Here is a 24040-nt window from a genome sequence, read left to right as displayed (position 1 = left end):
GATCTTTGCCCATTCTTCAAGGCAAAACTGCTTCAGCTCCTTCAAGTTGGATGGGTTCTGCTGGTGTACAGCAATCTTTAAGTCATACCACAGATTCTCAATTGGATTGAGGTCTGGGCTTTGACTAGGCCAATCCAAGACATTTAAATGTTTCCCCCTAAACCACTCGAGTGTTGCTTTAGCAGTATGCTTAGGGTCATTGTCCTGCTGAAAGGTGAAGCTCTGTCCCAGTCTCAAATCTCTGGAAGAGTGAAACAGGTTTTCCTCAAGAATTTCCCTGTATTTAGAGCCATCCATCATTCCTTCAATTCTGACCAGTTTCCCAGTCCCTGCCGATGAAACACATCCCCACAGCATGATGCTGCCACCACCATGCTTCACTGTGGGGATGGTGCTCTCGGGGTGATGAGAGGTGTTGGGTTTGCGCCAGACATATTGTTTTCCTTGATGCCAAAAAGCCCAATTTTAGTCTCATCTGACCAGAGGACCTTCTTCCATATGTTTGGGGAGTCCCCGACATGCCTTTTGGCAAACACCAAACATGTTTGCTTATTTTTTTCTTTAAGCAATGGCTTTTTTTCTGGACACTCTTCTGTAAAGCCCAGCTCTGTGGAGTGTACGGCTTAAAGTGGTCCTATGGACAGATACTCCAATCTGCAAGCAAACGTATGATCTCCATACAATTTTTTGTTTCCAAAACCAGAATCTGTAACAGAGTGGACTGCGTTTTGTAGACTTTGCCAAAGTTTTAAAAAATTGTGTTATTTAGGAGTGCAAGACCGAATTTAGTTTGTGCACACTTATCCTGTACTACTAAGAAAATTAAAAGAGACCTACTAACTTCTATCAAACCCTACCCCAGCCCCTCCATCGCCTTACAACCTCAATAACCCTATACGCCAATCTTTCCCTCTCTTCCACATACTGGTACTTACAACATAAATCAACACATGCTTCACCGTGGTACTACTGTTGTACTGTGTTGTTGTATGTGTCGAACTGCTTTGCTTTATCTAGGCCAGGTCGCAGTTGCAAATGAGAACTTGTTCTCAACTAGCCTACCTGGTTAAATAAAGGTGAAATAAAAAATACATTTAAAAAAAACTACCTGGTGGGCGCAGTGTGTACTCGATCGTCACTACCCCCCGAAAAAAGACTACCTGGAACGTGTCCTTAGTCAACAGCCCCTCCTATACGTGGCAATTGGCTAAACAGACAGGACACAGGGACGCCCCTCACTGACGCGATTGAAGGATAAATATCAACGCCACCAAATTGTTTCAAGAACACCGGTGAAATAGCTAAGTCTACAGAAACACTCATTTTTAAATTGGGCAATATACTTAGTATCAGATACATCATATTTTGTAAACTACAGTTGACTGAGTTTAGCTAGATATACTCTGCAAATAACAATTCCTTTAAAATGAACGGGCAATTGAACGGTTTCCATAACTCACTCATTGATGAAGACTGCTTTTTGTTCACCTCTGAATCTGTTGGAGAAGGACACCCAGGTGAGTTTGCGTCTGTCTTATTTTAGCTAGCTACTTTCCAACATAAGGAAAGGTTATGTGGTAGATTCAGCGAACTAGCAGCAAAGTCCTGCCAAATGCCTGCCAGTTCTTTTTACGAACACGCATAAACGTTAGCTAACATATTGTTCGTATGCCCCAGCCAGCTAGCTATTTGACTATTTTTCCACATATGCTGATCTTTGTGTCAGCCGATATTATGAATGGGGAACACGAGCCACAGACAGGCCACGCGGGTTGCCTTCGCCATGGGATCGGGTGCTAGCTAACGTTAGCTAGAAGCTCATGCTAATCCAGTAAAGTGTGAAACTAAAATACTTGTCTGGATGGTCAAGTCGCCACCTGTGTTACGTGGTGCGTTTATTTAAAAACGTAACATATATGCCATATTTTTATATATTCGTTTTTCCTTTCATTTAATTTATTAGCACATTTTGGGCGAGTCGAACAACGGTATTACATCAGTAGACTGCGAGCTCGTGCACGTAATGCAACTGCGAGCGCGGACCAAGTAGGTTTTGTTGTTATCTGGTCAACGGAGTTCTCTAGCAGTGGTGTATTTTAGTTAATTTCAATGCGTGTATAGTAACAATTGTCGGTGATTTATTTTGATTTGACTGAAGCATGAGACCACAGTGTACTCATTTCACCTCAAATCACCATTGTTTCATGAGCTGAAATAAAAGATCCCAGAAATGTTCCATACGCACGACGAGTTTATTTCTCTTAGATGTTGTGCACAAATTTGTTTACATCACCGTTAGTGAGCATTTCTCCTTTACCAAGATAATCCATCCAGGTGATGATTAAACAGCATGTTCATTACAGGGGACAATTAAAAAGCCACTCGAAAATGTGCTGTTTTGTCACACAATACAATGCCACAGATGTCTCACGTTCGAATGTGCAATTGGCATTGTGACTGCAGGAATGTCGACCAGAGCTGTTGCCAGAGAATTGTTGTTAATTTCTCTACCATAAGCCACCTCCAATGTCTTTTTAGAGTTTGTCAGTAAGTCCAACTGGCCTCGACCGCAGACCACATGTATGCCATCGTGTGGGCGACCGGTTTGCTGATGTCAACATTGTGAACAGAATGCCCCACCTCTACCGACAACAAACAATTGCATTTTATCGATGGCAATTTGAATGCACAGAGAGTGTGACGAGATCCTGAGTTCTATTGTCGTGCCATTCATCCACCGCCATCACCTCATGTTTCAGCATGTTAATGCACAGCCCCATAATGCACAGTCCCAAGGATGTGTACACGATTCCTGGAAGCTGAAAATGTCCCAGTTGTTCCATGGCCCGCATACCCACCAGACATGTCATGCATTGAGCATGTTTGGGATGCTCTGGATCAATGTTTATGACAGCTGTTTCCAGTTCCCCCCAATACCCAGCTTCTTTGTACAGCCATTGATGAGTGGGACAATATTCCACTGGCCACAATCAACGCCCTGATCAACTCTGCGAAGGTGATGTCGAGCTACATGAGGCAAAAGGTGGTCACACCAAATACTTACTGGTGTTCTGATCCAAGCCCCTACCTTTTTAAAGAGGTATCTGTGACCAACAGATGCATGTCTGTATTCCCAGTCATGTGAAATTCATAGATTAGATTAATTGATTTCCTTATGAGGTAAAATCTTTAAAATTGTTTCATGTTTTTATATTTTTGTTCACAGTTACATTACAGTAGCTAGCCAGGTTTTCTGGCTACAGTCCTCATGTACAGGTTTAAGTGCAATGCTCACTTGACATTTGGGGGAGGGAGACAGCTCCATTGCAGCTGATTATCTAGGCTTACCTCCACCCTAAATATAGGCCTAGGCCTCTTCTCCAGGGACTGCAGTGCAACTGTTGGCAGCCTGTCGCATTATGTACCTTTTGTCACAAGATGCTGCTTTAAGCAAGTAGTCACTGTTGTAACAATTCAGTGCATATGATAATCTTTTGAATTAAAAGCCAACATGGTGCTATTGGTGAGAGTCTTGTAGAGACTGGTTCCAAAGACTGACCCCCTCATTGCAGGGCTGGGGGGTGCCAGCCATGGTATGAATGGGCTGTGGTTAGGAATGTGGCTACTGTGGTGCTTTGCAGCTGTCGCTCATGTACATGGCAATGGCCGCTGAGTGGCTTGTTGCAAGTTTGGTCCATTAAAGGTTATTGGTTTTGTATTTGCAGGGATAAACTGCCTGGGGGAAGTGTTCAGCGGGGTCTTTAAAAAAATAAAATTAAGCAGGATACACCCCATAACTCCCATTTCTTGTTTGACAGATAAGATTTGTGACCAGATCAGCGACGCTGTGCTTGATGCCCATCTCAAGCAGGACCCTGATGCCAAAGTGGCATGTGGTAATGATCAAGCACCCATTAAAAACATTTCTATAGATTTATCCATTTTGCACTAACATGACCGTGCTTCTGTCCCCCCTTTATCAACCTGAATAGCTAATGCTCATGTTTACCTCACTCTCTCACTTTCCTTCACTTGATTTTCTTCTGTTTGTCCCCGTCTTTCTCTCACATGCTTTCTCTTTCTGTCTGCATTTTCTTCAGAGACTGTAGCTAAGACTGGGATGATCCTGCTGGCAGGGGAGGTCACCTCCAGGGCCAACGTCGATTACCAGAAGGTCGTCAGGGACACGATCAAGTACATTGGCTATGACGACTCCTCCAAGGGTATTATAGCGAATTTGCTCTGATGAGAGATTAAATCGCTCACTTCCATTGAAAACATGGTTTTAAGAGGTCACAGGGTTTGCTTTAGTAGGTACAGAAAGTAACACTGAGGTTTGACTATTCCCTTCCTACAGGCTTTGACTATAAGACCTGCAATGTCCTGGTGGCTCTGGAGCAGCAATCCCCTGACATTGCTCAGGGTGTTCACCTGGACCGCAAAGAGGAAGATGTGGGAGCTGGAGACCAGGTTAGAAGGTTCCTGTCTTTGAGTGTTTGTGTGAGGAAGTGACTGGGCCTTGACAGTATGCTAGTGTTTGTTTTTGTCCCCGCTCCAAGTGTTTGACTGTGTTTTTTGTGTTACAGGGTCTGATGTTTGGTTATGCCACTGATGAGACTGAGGAGTGTATGCCCCTCACCATCGTCCTCGCCCACAAGCTCAATGCCAAGATGGCTGAATTGCGCCGCAACGGAACCCTCCCCTGGCTGAGGCCAGACTCCAAAACTCAGGTTAGATTCAGCACTATAGCCCATGAACACCCATGCACCAAATATGGCAATGAAGTCATGTAAATCCCTTGTCCAGATCTTCGTAATGAAGCCGGCTTTTCAGATGCACTCCAATCACATGCAGGTATCCTAGTACCTTGCCTTACCTTGTCAGATGTGTGTACTCATTGAATGACACTTAATACCTTGTCTCCCTCTCTAGGTGACTGTTCAGTACAGGCAGGACCGTGGGGCCATGCTCCCAGTGCGTGTGCACACTGTTGTGGTGTCCGTGCAGCATGATGAAGTAATTTGCCTGGATGAGATGCGTGATGCGCTGAAGGAGCAGGTTGTGAAGGCTGTGGTGCCCACCGTGTACCTGGACGACGACACCATCTACCACCTGCAGCCCAGCGGCCGCTTTGTCATCGGAGGTCCTCAGGTGAGACTGAGATGTATTGTACACCACTGTCCTCAATAGACTCTAGAAAATAACCATCCAGAGAGATGTGATCAAGTATCTACATAGTCAGTCAGATTTGTTTTTTAAAGTAGGCTCTTGTCAACACGTGACATTTCTAACACTGTCCTGGGCTCCTTGGCTGACTCTCCCCCTCGCAGGGTGATGCTGGCCTGACCGGACGTAAGATCATTGTGGACACCTACGGAGGCTGGGGGGCCCACGGTGGAGGGGCCTTTTCAGGGAAAGACTACACTAAGGTGGACCGCTCTGCTGCCTACGCTGCCCGCTGGGTGGCCAAGTCCCTGGTGAAGGCTGAGCTCTGCAAGCGTGTGCTGGTCCAGGTCAGGATTGCGCTAATGGCTGCAACCTAACAATTTTATTTGTCTTTTGTGGTCGTTTTCAGGTTTTAATTTGCTATAAGAGTCATTCACTTAGAACTGTTATGTATAACAATGAGATGAAAAGTATAAAAAATAGCATATTTTACAACCTGTCATGTGAGTCTTGATCATGTGTGTGTTGTCAGGTAGCCTATGCCATTGGAGTTGCCCATCCCCTATCCATCTCCATCTTCCACTATGGGACTTCTCAGAAGAGCGAGAGGGAGCTGCTGGACATCGTCAAGAAGAACTTTGACCTCCGCCCTGGTGTCATTGTTAGGTAGTGTGGAACAATGGTGGCTGCCAGTAACATATTTTGTTATCAGGGGTCCCATAGGGTCGGAGCTGGTCTAGGGGTTCTACATTTGAATGGCGACGGCTTGGTTTGCCCTCTAGTAATCTGTGCATTTATTTACCCAGTTCAACACTATTGTGCTTTCTGTGTTCCAGGGAGCTTGACTTGAAGAAGCCTATCTACCAGCGGACTGCTGCCTATGGCCACTTTGGGCGGGAGGCCTTCCCCTGGGAGGTCCCCAAAAAGCTCAAATACTGAATCCCTCACCCTGAGCTATGGGTGTACTACAGAAAAACCTACAAGCTCTTGGGAGAGATGAATGTCCACAATCACCCCCAAACTCTCATCCCTAAAGGAAACATTTTACACTCCTGTACCCTCTCTACCCATCTGCAATTGCTTGCACACCCCCTGAAATCCATTTCCTGTCTTTCCCTCTGACAGTTGTTTTATCTTCACAGAAATGTATTTTTTCTCTTCTCCCTCCTGTTTCCGTACCTATCCCCCACCCAATGTTTCTCTGTTTGGAGAAATAATTGATGGCACATTTTAGGGCTGAAGAATGCTAGGAGTTGCAATAGGTAATTAGGATGTCAATCTTGTCCCCTTAACTCTTTTCAATTAAAAGTTAAGTATTTGTCAGATGTAACCAAAAACCCATTTGTCAAAGTGGAACTGCAGAACTTGAGTTTTCTTGAACTATAGTACCTTGTTTGGAACAGTCATCCCTTCAGACCATGTTTTCTGACGTGTTACAGAGAAGTCAGAAACTTCTAATGAACTCTGGTTCTGTTGGGATGTACGTTGTATCTCTCTTCCCTTTGTCAAATTAAGATTACATGTGAAAGTTCTAGAATGGTCTGATAGACTTAAGGTAAAGGCAAGGCACTTCCCCTCTAGACAGTGACCACTTGGTGTCGCTAGAGAAACTGCTTCAGTCTGCTCTACCATTTGATAACTCAATACTTGAAAACAAACGTGAGTGCTTCATTTTTGACTGCCTTTGGGGAACTTTTTAACATGGATGCTGACAAGTGAGGAAGGTTAACTTTAAAAAATAAACAACAATTAAAAATCATTAGCATTGTTTTACCCTCTGGTTCCTAAAGTGGTTCACAGAAAACTTTGGGTTGCAGCCACTAGGTGGTGCTCTAAGCAGTTGCCAGTGTTATATTTTAGCGACAAGGGTTTTGGAGATGACTGACTTTGCAGAAGTATTTTAACCTTTTTTTTTCTTCCCACATGCCCACTGATAAAAGCAAAAGTCTGGCGGGTGTTGTACAGAGAAACCGGCCTTGTTTACAATGCTCTCTGTTGGGTATGTGCGGACTGCAGCATTTGCATTCTCTACATTTGTTTTAAATCTTTCTTTTTTTACATTTTTGGTGGTGAGGCTCAGTCTGGTTACTGAAGGTGTAAAAGTGCCTTTTTAATGTTTTTACCTCACTACACACACCCTGCCTGCTCCTGCTACTATCTCCAACCCCTCACCTGTGATGCTTACAGACTCCTCCCCTTGGCTCAAATGTTCCATTTCCTAAAGACTTGAAATGCTCCATGTGAAACCTTTGAATAAAAGTCTACCCTGATGTTCTGTACATAATTCCTTAATTTATTTTTAATTCTCAATATTCAACTTGCAGCACTAACCTCCATTGTTACTGAAACAAATACATTAATTGGGAGAGGTAGACTCATGTCCCTAATGAGGACACAATCTAATGTACAATGTTTGGAATTTCACTACACAATTGCTTCGGTTTGTAGAAATGATTTCCATGAAAGGGTTAGTCAATGGGAAAAGTAATTTTATTCATGATTTGATTTTGATAATGTCAGGAACCATAAAAGAATGAGCATGAAGAACACAACTAATATTCATATGGGGATTGAGGTCACATGTAAAGCTAAAATCACAAGCGAGGTAATATGAACATTTTCCTAGTACATTTAGCTTTGTAGACCACCTTTACTGCTAATATAATGTCTCTAAATAGTTTCAATGTCTATCATGTTCTCTTAATCCCTAGCTCGCAGGAATGCATTCATTTAATACTGACTGCTGCCCGCAAGGAAAAGTACAGAAGAGTTTAATAAAATCATATCCATTGGCAAAATATTCAGTGCAATGTTCATGTGTTAAAGAAGTGTTATCATCTAGAAAAACATATATTTGAATATTTGTAATTTGATGTTGAAAGCTTTGGGATCTTCCATTGCTGCAAAGGCCTCAGGCTCAAAATCTTGGATTATCAATCTGAAAAGAGAGTGGGCGGAACATTGATTTACAACCCGAGTCGTTTGCGTGTATGACAACCAGTTGATCTGAAACCTAAATAGCATGCCTATCATAAGATTTATTCATATTTGTGTTACTAGGGTCGGTTTAACAAATCATAGGCCCTGTGTCTTTGTTTTATATAACCCCCCCTTCCTGACACATCCAAATGTTTTGTAAACCCAATCCGTGCACAAAAATGCAATTAGCTGTGTGATAAATGTACCCTTGAAGAAAAAGCCCCTTTGTAATAAAGCATAGGCTACAATTGAGTAGATTTTCACTTTTTATTGTTTTGCTGTGTCTGGAAAATGTGCCTTTTCATGCAATTCTACAAAACATTACCAGAATCTCTTAATGCCAAGCAAATGACTGTGAGAGTGGCTACTCTGACAGTGTCAAATTTATCAATAAAAACAATCTGGCCTTGTGGCCAATGAAGCCTACAATATTAGGAGGAAATACACTGAGTATACAAAACATTATCAACACCTGCTCTTTCCATGACAGCCTGACCAGGTTAAATTTACAGTATATTATAGGCTACAGTTGGCTACTAAATAAGTGGCACACTGACTCACCCAATGATGAAGAAGCCTAGGCTAGTACTCACCGGTGATGGCTGATGCGCTGTTCGTGGCAATATCATATCTCAAGATAAACTACTTTGAAAAATAGTTATACTGTTCGCTCAACAAACAAAAAAAATCTACAAACAGATTATTCTTCTCTTTTCAGCAGTAGGCATTTGCTTTCCAAACTGTTTTTCCTGTGATCGTATTTTAACATTTGCAAAAGGCAAATTAACAGCCAACAACAGAAATATAATCCATAGATGGCTGTTCCATTCAAATCAGGACTGGCAGCCATTTCTAGTGTAGCCATGAGTTTAACAGTCAAATTTCTAGGGTAAGAGGCTTCAAAACCCTTTTGTGGAAATGTGTCTATGGCCATAATGCAACAAACTGTTCTATATTTGGCGAGCATGCTGCCCAAATTGTAAGGCATACCTGTAACTGCCAAAATAAAATAAAACACTTGAGGAAATTAGGGATACAAAGTATATGGTATGGTGTGTGGGGTGCATTATCCTGGCATGGTTTAGATCCACTAGTAGGATCTATGCAAAGGTGGATTTAAGCTGTTCTGGCAGCTCGTGGTGGCCCAACACCCTATTAAAACACTTTATGTCGGTGTTTCCTTTATTTTGGCAGTTACCTGTATGTGCTTGAGATAACATTTAATCCACACTTATTCTCTGTGGCTACATTATGCTCTCTGGTGTATTGTGAACATTGAGAGTGGGCTCCTGTAAGCCCCTGCATTAAACCGTCCCTGTGTGTTAAAATGTGGAATTAAAATGGATTTAATTGTAATAATGAGAACTTGTTCTCAACTAGCCTACCTGGTTAAAGAAAGGTGAAATAAAATAAAAAATAAAATATATATATTTTGTCAGCGATTTACACAAAATACATAAAAATATAAACCAGCTGAAATTAAAGATCCCAGAAACTTTCCATATGTGTTAAAATAAAAATTTTTTGCACACATTTGTTTCTATCCCTGTTAGTGAACATTTCTTCTTTGCCAAGATAATCCATCCACCTGACAGGTGTGGCATATCAATAATCTGATTAAACAGCATGATCATTACACAGGTGCACCTTGTGCAGGGGACAATAAAAGGCCAGTCTTAAAATGTGCACAAACGCAGACCACATGTATGGCGTTGTGGGCGAGCGGTTTGCTGATGTCACTGTTGTGAACAGAATGCCCCATGGTGGCGGTGTGGTTATGGTATGGAGAGGCATAAACTATGGACAACAAACATAATTGCATTTTATCGATGGCGATTTAATGCACAGAGATACTGTGACGAGATCCTGAGGCCCATTGTCGTGCCATTCATCCACCTCCATCACCTCATGTTTCAGCATGATAATGCACAGCCCCATTTTGCAAGAATCTGTACACATGTCCTGGAAGCTGAAAATATCCTAGTTCCTCCACGTTACCCATTGAGCATGTTTTGGATGCTCTGGATCGACGTCTACTACAGCGTGTTCCAGTTCCGGCCAATATCCAGCTTCTTCGCACAGCCATTGAAGAGGAGTGGGACAACATTCCACAGGCCACAATCAACAGCCTGATCAACTCTATGTGAAGATGTGTCATGCTGTATGAGGTAAATGGTGGTCACACCAGATACTGACTGGTTGTCTGATCCACGCCCGTATCTTTTAAGGTATCTGTGACCAACAGATGCATATCTGTATTCCCAGTCATGTGAAATTCATAGATTAGGGCCTAATAAATGAATTTAAAATGACTGTTTTTTTTATATGAACTGTAACTCAGTAAAATCTTAGAAATGGTTGCATGTTGCGTTGATATTTTTGTTCAGTGTATGTTGAATTTCATATTTGATTAGACATATATAATTTTACCCTGTTTCAATGTTGATAGTAAAATGGTATGTTTGAATGCCAAGAGTGTGCAAAGCTGTCATCAACTCAAAGGGTGGCTATTTTGAAGAATATAAAATATATTTTGATTTGTTTAACACTTTTTGGGTTACTACATGATTCCATATGTGTTATTTCAAAGTACAAAGTTGAAAATAGTAAAAATAAAGAAAAACCCTTGAATGAGTAAATGTGTCCAAACTTTTGACTGGTACTGTATGTATACACTATCCAAGCAGAAGATACATCTCCTTCAAATGTTGATATGTGGTTGTGTTCATATTTCAATGTTCACAATTCAATATCCAGTTTGTCTACAAAATAATGATTGATATGTTGGATTTACGTCTCTCAGTTAATGAATAGCACTAAATCAAATCCAACTTAAATGTACTTCAAATATAGTTTTATTTGATTTAGTCCTATTCTTCAACTTTGAGATGGAGACATAAATCCAACATATTACTAACTTGTAGATCAACCCACCGTCCTTCATGAAAAATAAAATATCCAACGGTAAAAGTGTATTATTAATATCACTAAGCTACTTCTACACTTCCAAAGATCCATTCAACCATGAATGAATGATAATACTGTATGAAAAGATGATCTCTTCCTAAATATTTAGTCAAATTATACATTTTGTGTATGGTTTCTTAGAAACAAGGGGTGGCTTAACTAACTCTTTCCCTCAATTTACCCCTCTCCCTTACTGGTTGATGACCCTTTTCAAATCCAATGTATTTCCATGTTGATTCTACGTCACAATACGTTGACAAATTACGTTGAAACAACAATTAAACCAGTGTGTGTGTCCAGTGGGTTGTCATTCAAGTCATGTCAACCCCTATTAATTAATGTGATTTGTTAGGCCAATTTGTACTCCTGAACTAATGTAGGCTTGCCAAAACAAAGGGGATGAATATTTATGCAACAACTGTATTTTAGTTATTTAATTTGCATACATTTGTAAAAATGTACAGGATTTATTTTTCACTTTGACATTATGGAGTATTTTGTGTAGATCAATGGCAAAATGTCATAGTTAAATCCATTTCAATCCCACTTTGTAAAGCAACAAATGTGAAAAAAATCCAAGACGGGTGAATACTTTTCATAGGCGCTGTATGTACATCAAGAGTCAACTTACCGTCCACTTTGAGAGTAGGTACTGGGCAGAGGTTCTTACTTCCACGCAAACTTCTGGCAGATTGACACCATCTATATAAGACAAATTGCATGCAAAGATTTAAACACCTTTGTTCTGTCATGAAATGTCTACTATACTTTTTTGTATTTTCTTGATGTATTTCCTATTGTGTCATTTCTTGTGTGATTGTGTGATGCAAGGCTCCCTTAGTCTTAAGAGACATTAGTCTCAATGGGACTCCCTGATAAAATAAAGGTCAAATAAAATAAAACTTTGTTGGTGCATTCAGTGGCCTTACCCCGCATTCCAGGGCAGTCTTGAGGTCTCTGCAACTGTAACTGGTGCCCAGAGTGCATGGGTCCCCTCCCTGTTCTCCTGCCTCTATCACTCCCCCACACAGGCCCACTCTCTGAGAAACAAACAAACTTAAAGTACATCCCCACCCCATAGAAATTTGGATTTAACCTCTACGGGATCGGTGTCCCCCGCGGGACGGTTGAGCTAATGTAGGCTAATGCAAGTAACAAAAGAAATTCCCAGGATATAGACATGTCTGATATGGGCAGAAAGCTTAAATTCCTGTTAATCTAACCGCATTGTCCAATTCACAGTACCTATTATAGTGAAATAATATTATGCTATTGTTTGAGGTCGAGTGCACAATTATGAACTTGAAAATGTATTAATAAACCAATTAGTCACATTTGAGCATTCTTGATACAACATTTTGAACAGATATGCAAAGGTTCAATTCCTTTTTGATACTGTCGCAAAGCTAACTAAAAAGCAGCATTCCCCAAGAGAGGATGGCTTTCACTTCAGCAGTGATAAATTCATGAACTTCTTTGAGGAAAAGATCATGATTATTAGAAAGCAAATTACGGACTCCTCTTTAAATCTGCGTAGTCCTTCAAAGCTCAGTTGTCCTGAGTCTGCACAACTCTGCCAGGACCTAGGATCAAGAGAGACGCTCAAGTGTTTTAGTACTATATCTCTTGACACAATGATGAAAATAATCATGGCCTCTAAACCTTCAAGCTGCATACTGGACCCTATTCCAACTAAACTACTGAAAGAGCTGCTTCCTGTGCTTGGCCCTCCTATGTTGAACATAATAAATGACTCTCTATCCACCGGATGTGTACCAAACTCACTAAAAGTGGCAGTAATAAAGCCTCTCTTGAAAAAGCCAAACCTTGACCCAGAAAATATAAAAAACTATTGGCCTATATCAAATCTTCCATTCCTCTCAAAAATTTTAGAAAAGGCTGTTGCGCAGCAACTCACTGCCTTCCTGAAGACAAACAATGTATACGAAATGCTTCAGTCTGGTTTTAGACCCCATCATAGCACTGAGACTGCACTTGTGAAGGTGGTAAATTACCTTTTAATGGCATCAGACCGAGGCTCTGCATCTGTCCTCGTGCTCCTAGAGCTTAGTGCTGCTTTTATTACCATCGATCACCACATTCTTTTGGCGAGATTGGAAACCCAAATTGGTCTACACGGACAAGTTCTGGCCTGGTTTAGATCTTATCTGTCGGAAAGATATCAGTTTGTCTCTGTGAATGGTTTGTCTTCTGACAAATCAACTGTAAATCTCGGTGTTCCTCAAGGTTCCGTTTTAGGACCACTATTGTTTTCACTATATATTTTACCTCTTGGGGATGTCATTCGAAAACATAATGTTAACTTTCACTGCTATGCGGATGACACAGCTGTACATTTCAATGAAACATGGTGAAGCCCCAAAATTGCCCTCGCTAGAAGCATGTGTTTCAGACATAAGGAAGTGGATGGCTGCAAACTTTCTACTTTTAAACTCGGACAAAACAGATATGCTTTTTCTAGGTCCCAAGAAACAAAGAGATCTTCTGTTGAATCTGACAATTAATCTTAATGGTTGTACAGTCGTCTCAAATAAAACTGTGAAGGACCTCTACGTTACTCTGGATCCTGATCTCTCTTTTGAAGAACATATCAAGACATATCAAGTTTCAAGGACAGCTTTTTTCCATCTACGTAACATTGCAAAAATCAGAAACTTTCTGTCCAAAAATGATGCAGAAAAATTAATCCATGCTTTTGTCACTTCTAGGTTAGACTACTGCAATGCTCTACTTTCCGGCTACCCGGATAAAGCACTAAATAAACTTCAGTTAGTCCTAAATACGGCTGCTAGAATCCTGACTAGAACCAAAAAATGTGATCATATTACTCCAGTGCTAGCCTCCCTACACTGGCTTCCTGTCAAGGCAAGGGCTGATTTAAAGGTTTTACTGCTAACCTACAAAGCATTACATGGGCTTGCTCCTACCTATCTCTCTGATTTGGTCCTGCCGTACATACCTACACGTACGCTACGGTCACAAGACGCAGGCCTCCTAATTGTCCCTAGAATTTCTAAGCAAACAGCTGGAGGCAGGGCTTTCTCCTATAGAGCTCCATTTTTATGGAATGGTCTGCCTACCCATGTGAGAGACGCAAACTCGGTCTCAACCTTTAAGTCTTTACTGAAGACTCATCTCTTCAGTGGGTCATATGATTGAGTGTAGTCTGGCCCAGGAGTGTGAAGGTGAACGGAAAGGCTCTGGAGCAACGAACTGCACTTGCTGTCTCTGCCTGGCCGGTTCCCCTCTTTCCACTGGGATTCTCTGCCTCTAACCCTATTACAGGGGCTGAGTCACTGGCTTACTAGGGCTCTTTCATACCGTCCCTAGGAGGGGTGCGTCACTTGAGTGGGTTGAGTCACTGATGTGATCTTCCTGTCTGGGGTGTCCTCGGATGGGGCCACAGTGTCTGGAGTACTTCTCCTGTCCTATCCGGTGTCCTGTGTGAATTTAAGTACGCTCTCTCTAATTCTCTCTTTCTTTCTCTCTCTCGGAGGACCTGAGCCCTAGGACCATGCCTCAGGACTACCTGACATGATGACTCCTTGCTGTCCCCAGTCCACCTGGCTGTGCTGCTGCTCCAGTTTCAACTGTTCTGCCTGTGATTATTATTACTTGACCATGCTGGTCATTTATGAATATTTGAACATCTTGGCCATGTTCTGTTATAATCTCCACCCGGCACAGCCAGAAGAGGACTGGCCACCCCACATAACCTGGTTCCTCTCTAGGTTTCTTCCTAGGTTTTGGCCTTTCTAGGGAGTTTTTCCTAGCCACCGTGCCTCTACACCTGCATTGCTTGCTGTTTGGGGTTTTAGGCTGGGTTTCTGTACAGCACTTTGAGATATCAGCTGATGTACGAAGGGCTATATGAATACATTTGATTTGATTTGATTTTGATGATTTGATTTGATTTGATCAGTCTAAAACTTTGCACATACACTGTTGCCAACTAGTGGCCAAAATATTAATAGCGCCTGGGCTGGAATAATACATTATTGCCTTTCTCTTGCATTTCAAAGATGATGGTATAAAAAAATTTTAAAAAAAACGCATGTTTTGTTCTTTGTATGATCTTTTACCAGATCTAATGTGTTATATTCTCTTTCATTCATTTCACATTTCCACAAACTTCAAAGTGTTTCCTTTCAAAATGGTATCAAAAATATGCATATCCTTGCTTCAGGTCCTGAGCTACAGACAGTTAGATTTGGGTATGTCTTTTTAGGCGATAATTGAAAAAAGGGTCAGATCCTTAGTGACTTTCATGTTACGTTACAGTGTGTAGTCGAGTGAATCTAAACATGCCATACCTCACACACATCAAGGGCTGACTCTGGTTTACCCAGAACCCCCTTCAGCTGGTGCCCATGACGCTGGGTAAAGCCATCACACTGAAAAGAGAGAAATAAGACATGAGCCCAGAGGCTCCTATAAGGCTTCTATGTGAGATGAGGGACATGTAGACCAGGGGGCAGGGCTGACCTTGGGCAGGGCCTTGGGGTGGAGCTGGCAGACAGAGGCCAGGAAGGAGGAGGTCTGGGACTCTGAAGCATTGGAGCCCAGCTGTAGATGAGTCAGAACCGCCAGGGTCAGACAGGAGTCACAGTCAGACAGAGGAGCACTCTCTGAGAGGGAGAGAAAGAGGGAGAGGAGAGAAGGAAAGAAGAGAGAGACATTTCAAAACAGAGGATAATATAGAAGAGGAAATGATAGAGAGACAAGTGATTATATGGTGGTGATGCAAAGCAGGGCAGGAGGGATGAACGATGAAGTGGTCATGAACTCACCCAGGACAGGCGTATCCATGCCATGACAGGCTTCGACGAGGGTGCATATGACCTCAGGGGTGGCGTAGGTCAGGAGCATGTCCATCAGCATCTTACCATACTTCTCTATCAGGTTCTCACACTGCTTCCTGTAGGACATGGGTAGAATACCACACACCTTCCCCAGCAGATCAATCACAGCCATCTGGGAGGGGAAACAGATACAGGGCATTAGGAAAAGGATTGTTTGTGTGTACGCACATGTAGGGTGGCAGGTAGCCTAGCAGTTAAGTGTGTTAGGTCAGTAACCAAAAGGTTGCTTGGTTCAAATCCCCAAGCTGTCTAGATGAAAAATCTGTCAATGTGATCTTGAGCAAGGCACTTAACCCTAGTTGCTTTGGATACAAATGTGTGTGTTAGTGCACAGCAAACTCTGATTGGTAAGCTTAACACTGTGGGTGTACAATTGAATGCTTTTTAAGTGTTTACATGAGAACCACCAGAATGTATTTTTATAAAGACTTTTCAAAGTGTTGCCCTTTTAACAGTGTTACAGTGTATATTTCCTAACACCAGCGATGTAGGTATTGAACACTATATTGGGTGACGACAACACTTTTTTAGTGTGTTCCAACTGATAGTTTCTAACACCAGTGGCATTAAAATGTTACACTAACTCAGTGTGTAAGGTACTCCCCTATGGTTTTCACTGATACAGTGTATTTTGGAATTTGAATTTTACTCTAACAGTTAACTAGTTTATAAACTGGCTACATCACATTATGCTGGCTTGCAAAATGATGTGTAAATCCTATTGAATTCTAGCCAGATTGAGGATATCCAACAATTTTTACTTTTCACCTGCAACCTGCATTTAGAATGACTGCCAAGGTAGGGCTCGAAAAACTGGAACGACCATCTCAGCAACGGGTGCAATAAATCTAACTACTAACAGATTGGATTAGTTTAGAAAAATGTCATGTTATTTACATTTGTGTAGCATAAAATCAATGTCCATGCAAAAAAAATCAAAGAATCTACCTGCAATTTTTACAACTATTAGTAAAAAAACATCAAAAAGGCAGTTGTTTCAAAACTCCAAACACATTTTCAAATGACTAATTACAAAACACAAAATCATACAGTCACCTTTTCATCAAACTTAATCATCTAGAAATACATTTCACATTGCAATACATGTTCATATAAAAGTAATTGCTTTTCACAATGCAATGCTCACATGACTTTGATAAGATTCTCTCCTCTTTTGTTAAAATGCATTTACTATAACTTAATCCGACTGCTCTGAATTGATGATCACTTAAACGTTTGGTAAACCTATAGATTTGACATGTCAACTGTTTTGTCTACTACAGATTTTGAGAACTACATACTTAAAATATGTCTGTAAAGTAGAAACATAAAAAGTACGATTTCCTGTATACTCAAATGTACTACTATGATGATGACTATGATGATTTTACTTCACAGTACATAAAAAGAATCTGACATTGACAAGATCAGATATATACTGTACGTAACAAATCAAAGTTTATTGGTCTCATCCACAGATTAGCAGATGATACAGCAGGTGCAGTGAAATGCTTGTATTTGTAACTCTAACAGTGCAGTGATAGAATATCAATACAATACCAATTTGCAAATCATCCAGAAAGTCCAAAACAAGAAAGAAATGCATCCCCCAGTACAGTAATACATGCCATTTACATAGCAGACACTTTAATCCAAAGTGACAACAGTCTACATATTTTGGTATGTGACCCTAGTGGGAATCAAACCCACAACTCTGGTGTTGCTAGTGCTGTGTTCTAATGAACTAAGCCACGTACAGGACCAGTACAATACAGAAGTACAATACAATACTGTAAAATACAATACATGATTACAATACAGGTGGAAGATGTATGATTGCCATCCCGTAAGCGTACCACCCTCCTTCAGGCCATGGATGAGGCATGCAATGATTTCAAACCAGACCTAAATCAGACTTTGATTTGCTATTCTAAAAGGTGCATGAACAATAAGGATATTTATTTTGATATCGATGAGAACCTATGTCCAAATGCTCAATACAGGCTTGATGCAATTTAGTGCCTGCTAAACAATGTTTCCTTCATTTGATCACACCTTTAATCACACATGGGATAGTGTACCTAATATGAAAACAGTTTAATGTACTGTAATTTACAAGTGTTACCAGTGTGGAGTTCTGTACTAAGAGTTTTAAAAATTCACCACATTTTCACCATAATACAGTAAAAAACGATTACATTTTTCTTAGCACTTTGGTACAATTTTCACAAGTATGTGTTACATTTTCACAATACTAAACACAAAAATCATCAAAATGACTAAAGTTTTTAAAACTCTAAGCACATTTGTAATTGACTGAGAACTACAAATAAATTCACAAGGTCACTTGTTCATCACTCTTTCAATTTTGATGCATAATCAACCTAAGTATCTGCTTTTCAAAATGCAACTTTCACTTGACTTTTGATTTGATTTTATTATTTGTTGTTAACAATACAAAACATTTGACAATCACTTAATCAAACTGTTCAAAACTGGTAACTACTGAACCAAAATGATGTAGTGCTTGTAGTTAGCATATACAGTATAGTTTGATAACTGCTGAACACTGTAAATGTATATATGTTTGCCTCATAAATGTATCAATCTGACATCAATTTATGATGGAAGGTAAACCAAATCATATATGTATGTGCCAGTGTGCTTCAATAGGAAGTGGAAAGAGTCACTCTATGTGCTACCATTTGGAACGATAGTGTACTGTACAATGATCTGATGAAAGACCTGCGTTATATACAACAATATAGTCCACTCATTATCTGAATTTCATTGATACACTGTAAGCTGATGAATTTCAAGCAGATATAGACAGGCGATACTGTATCATTTGACAAATCCCGTAGATAAGGTGATCTTGTAAAATGTAGCATGGGGCATAAATAACATACAACACCGCGCTACGTTTCTACAGTAGCCAACTCCTTTACAATACCCCAATTTCTGATGATTTGTCCACCTATTTACAATATAAGAATAATAAAATGTAAATCTGACAGACATATTTCTCAACATGCTCACAATCTGCCATTGGATACAAATTATATATTTTTTTGCAAGTTATAGTCAAATACTGTATGTAAAATGATATTTACCATCTACTATTCTTTCTATTCAGCATTTCAAAAAGAACAGCTTTGAAATGCGTGTCTTGTATTTTTTGGTATTGGACTAAATGGTAGTTACAATGACTAAATGGTGAGCCTGTCATTACCTGATATATTGGTGACTAAATTGTATGTTCTCATGGCATTTCATTAATTTTGCATGAATGACTCAGGGGTGAACCCTAACCCTAACCCTAACCTCTATGAATACACAATCAAAGGTTCTGAACATAACAAGTATTAGTTTATAGTTTTCTTCTAAGAGTTTTGAAAATATACAACTTACATCTGAAAAATGTGCCAAAGTGATTGAAAAAAAGATAACACTAACACAGGCAACCCCTCGATTGAATAACAGTATTTTTAAGATATGAACAACAGCTGGGGTGTGTGTGTTCCTGTGTGCATGCCTTGGCTGAATCTAGTTGATGATCCCTGCACTAATTATATTTCTATGGCATGCCTTACCTCAGTCCTTATTTTCGGCAGCATACTCTCCAGTGACTTGATAAGATAAATGCAGAAGGTACATTCTGGCGAGAACTGCACCTAGTAGACAAAACAGAAAGAAAACAGAGGGAGAAAGAGAACAAGATAAAGACAGACAAACAGTCAGGTACAGACAAACAAAAAAAGTCAGCGGGACACAGAGTAGAGGTCAGAGAGATAGTGCATTAGTCCTGTTCTTTCTGTCTCACCTTTGTCATTGTCATGGCTGACTTCAGACCCGCTTGAATGTGATCGGTCAGCAGGCTCTGCTGCTGGCTGTCTGACTGGGAGCCACACAGTCCCAACACGGTACACACCTCAGTGGGTTTCTGTGGGAGAGGAGAGAGGCTCAATTCAGGCTCATTCAGTCAGAATTATATAACAATTTACAAACCAGGATCTTTCTCAACCTCCCATCAGCACGTACGAAGAAGCTGGTCAAGAAGGTGATGACCAGGGGGAGGTTCTTATCCACTTGCTCCCGGCACAGTTTGGGGGACGCAGGACCTGGCATGAGGTCACATAGTTTCTCCAATTCGCCCCTGATCTCGATCTGGGGATGGAGGAGTGGGAGGCATCAGTTGAAATCATTTTGAGGCATATTAAGTAAATGATGTGTTTTACAATCATTAAGACATATTAGAATATGTATTAAAAGCTACAGTGAAGTACATTTCTTTTTGCATACCACTGGTTTGTTGGGCCACTGATTGTGTTTAAGAAGAATGAACTATTCAGGGGTGAGATTACACCGTCCGAAGTGCCTGACCAGCCTCAGAGGAAAGGGGAACTTAGAAGTCAGAAATACACTGTGAACTGCTTTTATAGTTATTTTTATATAGAAAAGAGGAAGTGGCTTTCTAACTCTCCAAAACAGCAACGTAGAACAGAAACACAAACTGTACCACTTGTGTTGAGTGAGGGTTTGTGGGAAAAAAACAGGTGAAAACCATTTCAGGAACTGAAAGTGTCTGTTGTTTTTCATTGTTTGCAGAAAAGAAACCTGAATGCTCTATCTGTAGCCACAAATAGGAAGAAAAAATGACCCAGGTGAAGGAGCATCATATGCACATACAAGTAGTACTGATGTGATGGTTATACATGTATGTTTCTAGGTGTTATTATGAATGATTCAAATGTATGGTATGTATGGTTCAGGGGTGCATGTTCTGTCGATGCATTCACCTGTATGTCCGGGTTGGAGATAAGGTCTTTAAGGAGTTCAATTATTTGGGTACAGTCCTGGCAGCTGTCCCCTTTCTGAGAGGAAAAGAGGGAAAGAGAAGAATGCCAACTCAAAGCTGTGGCGGGATACTGAGGCAAAGACATCCATTTATTCTACTTAGTATATAAGTGGAAGTTGACATTATTCCTGAAGGTACTCCCTGAAAAGCAGTGCTGGATTTCTGTGAAATATTATTTTGTGTTGCAAAACATGTCTCCTCTCATTTATACCTGCTTCTATAGTCTATAGACTGAAAATCTGTTTTAAAGAAAACAGAAGTGAAAATTAATTATTTGAGAAAAGGCTTGGAAACGAGTTTATGTGCAAATATTGAAATAATAACCATCATATCGAAGTAAACTTGGAATCACACGATGACATGTTGTGTGGTCCTCCCACTACTATGCCTACTCGGGAAACCATGCAGTTTTTAAACTACATATGAAATAGTTTATGATGAACTTCAGAGGGTGGTGAAAGTGCACGGCGATGAGTTTGGTGCTCCTTTCCAATAACTATTTAGGGTCTTAATCTGGTGACATGATGATCAATGCTTGACTGCCGTTTGACAAATACAAATATTCTGGCTGTTATCCATAATAATCTCATAATGTGGCTAGCCTACCCGCACAGTCTACCCGCTCTGTATTTGCGTGTTTTTGGCTAGAGCGCACGTGCCAAGCACAGAGTAGGCACATTTGCTATTTTACGCAATCATTGAACATGCGATTGAAACCCACTGAACTCTAGATTTGTATTTGATACATGAAAACTTGAGCGAAAAAACACACTTCATTCAACTTGAAATACTGTCAAAGGTATTGTCAGACTGATTTGTAATAGACTGCCATAGCCCCAATTAAAATATTAAAGAAAAATTGGCCGTTGATTACGTCACCTTTGGTGAGAACACAACAAAAATGTATTAATTCATCAAAATGGGATCATGGGCCAAAAAAGTTTGGGAACCCCTGGGAACTAATCTGATTGATAATGCTATTGATATTTATACTTTATTTGATTTATATACTGTAGTAATTATATTAATTATGGAGCTCATTATCTGGTAATTTTCTCTTAGTAAAACACAATAATATTTCTCTATTTTTTCTCTATATTTCTTTGCTTTTTGAATCCTGCCAGGTGGTTGTTAGTATGCAGCACAATGTTGCATACACTGGTATTCCTATATTTTGTGGGTTAAAGGGGGGAATCATTGTTTTCAAAATAAAAATAGCTCTTACTTTCAGCTTGTCCCAGGCGTTTTGTGTTCCCTCCACACCGACAACCCTTGCCAAAGCTGTGGGAAAGATAAAAATATGAAGAAAAAGAAAATCTGTTCTAAAAATGTGTCTCCATAAACACCTTTTTCCATTTGTGGTTCTAAATGTCTCATGAACAAGATTATATATTGTAATTACATGTTTAATTAAAACATGAATGTATATGTCAATGTACAACCCTAACCCAATGTATATGTCAATAATGTACATTGAATTAAATATACTATAACATCATATTCGTATGTTATAGTATTAACCGAAACTGTGTGCAATTGTATAGCATACCTGTGGTCTGGTAAGAAATTAAGATAACGAGAGCAAGCTTGAAAGAGGCCATCATAAGTCAGTCTCTTTCAAAGACTACTTGGAAAATGAATAACCACTCAATGTAGGATTGGGGTATAGACAGGGGCCAGCTGCCGCAGAAAGCCCTCGCCAATCAGAGCTTGACAGAAAACCACAGGTTGAAGTGTGATAAGCTATTTGTATTCTCTTTGGTATTGCGGAACTGAGTTGTACAAAAGTAATGAGGGTCCCAATTCAATATAAGCTGTAACTTTAGTTTCAGTATCTTCGATGCTATAACAAAACCCATGTTTTATTTATTTTATTTCACCTTTATTTAACCAGGTAGGCTAGTTGAGAACAAGTTCTCATTTACAACTGCGACCTGGTAAAGATAAAGCAAAGCAGTGTGTCACAAACAATAACACAGAGTTACACATGGAATAAACAAACATACAGTCAATAAGACAATAGAGAAAGTCTATATACAGCGTGGGCAAATGAGGTGAGATAAGGGGGGTGTGGCAATAAATAGGCCATAGTGGTGAAATTATTACAGTATGGCAAATTAAAAGTTTGGGGTGATTGATGTGCAGAAGATGAGTGCAAGTAGCGGTACTGGGGTGCAAAGGAGCAAAATAAATCAAATAAATAACAATATGGTGATGAGGTAGTTGGATGGGCTATGTACAGGTGCAGTGATCTGTGAGCTGCTCTGACAGCTGGTGCTTAAAGCTAGTGAGGGAGATATGAGTCTCCAGCTTCAGTGATTTTTGCAGTTCGTTCCAGTCATTGGCAGCAGAGAACTGGAAGGAAAGGCGGCCAAACGAGGAATTGGCTTTGGGGGTGACCAGTGAAATATACCTGCTGGAGCGCGTGCTACTGGTGGGTGCTGCTATGGTGACCAGTGAGCTGAGATAAGGTGGGGCTTTACCTAGCAAAGACTTATAGATGACCTGGAGCCAGTGGATTTGGTGACGAATATGAAGCGAGGGCCAGCCAACAAGAGCATACAGGTCGCAGTGGTGGGTAGTATATGGGGCTTTGGTGACAAAACGGATGGCACTGTGATAGACTGCATCCAATTTGCTGAGTAGAGTGTTGGAGGCTATTTTGTAATAGCCTCCATAAACTGCATGCTTTCCCAACGATTAGTAGTGGGAGGACCACACATCACATGACTACAAATTTACTTGATATGATGGTAATATTTGCACATAAAAGGGTTTCCACTGAAATTTCGCACATAATTCATTTTACCAACACAAAAAGATCTCACCTTGTCTAGGTATTTTGTTTTGTGGACATTTGGAAAGTTGAAATTTCTTATCCAACATGTACTTTATTGCATAAAAAGGTTGGATGGAAACATGGTTTGAATCATGGAAAGAGCAGGTGTGCCTAATGTTTTGTACACTCAGTGTATATACTGTGTTATAATCCGGGTGGTTCGAGCGCTGAATAATGGGATGAAAGCCGTGGTATAGCCTGTACTTTATACTTTGTGTTTGACAAAACATTTATTTTTACTGTTCTTGTGTTTGCAAGAAAGGCATTTCACTGCACTTGTGCATGTGACATTAAAATTTGAAACGTCTAATTCCGTTGGTAACCATTTTATAATAGCAATAAGGAACC

General features: G+C 40.4%; 2 protein-coding genes across 2 annotated transcripts; one reads left to right on the top strand and one right to left on the bottom strand.

The window, feature by feature from the left end:
• Positions 1–1219: 1219 nt before the first annotated feature.
• Positions 1220–7436, top strand: mat2aa (methionine adenosyltransferase II, alpha a). Its single transcript, XM_024397634.2, has 9 exons — positions 1220–1517; positions 3819–3896; positions 4101–4223; positions 4358–4470; positions 4587–4730; positions 4933–5151; positions 5331–5513; positions 5699–5832; positions 6003–7436. The coding sequence occupies exons 1-9, from the start codon at positions 1427–1429 to the stop codon at positions 6103–6105; spliced, it is 1188 nt and encodes a 395-aa protein (XP_024253402.1). The 5' UTR covers positions 1220–1426; the 3' UTR covers positions 6106–7436.
• Positions 7437–7638: 202 nt separating this feature from the next.
• Positions 7639–22557, bottom strand: sftpba (surfactant protein Ba). Its single transcript, XM_024397635.2, has 12 exons — positions 22403–22557; positions 22079–22134; positions 20795–20869; positions 20037–20162; positions 19819–19938; positions 19589–19669; positions 15924–16107; positions 15619–15761; positions 15447–15527; positions 12042–12152; positions 11744–11814; positions 7639–8104 (listed from the first exon to the last, which is right to left on the bottom strand). The coding sequence occupies exons 1-11, from the start codon at positions 22455–22457 to the stop codon at positions 11779–11781; spliced, it is 1068 nt and encodes a 355-aa protein (XP_024253403.1). The 5' UTR covers positions 22458–22557; the 3' UTR covers positions 7639–8104; positions 11744–11778.
• Between the last annotated feature and the right edge of the window lie 1483 nt (positions 22558–24040).

This window comes from Oncorhynchus tshawytscha, linkage group LG33 (assembly GCF_018296145.1).
Source record: "Oncorhynchus tshawytscha isolate Ot180627B linkage group LG33, Otsh_v2.0, whole genome shotgun sequence".
NCBI classification, from domain to species: Eukaryota; Metazoa; Chordata; class Actinopteri; order Salmoniformes; family Salmonidae; genus Oncorhynchus; species Oncorhynchus tshawytscha.
Note: the sequence above shows the minus strand (reverse complement) of the source record. Positions and strands in the feature narration are given on the sequence as shown.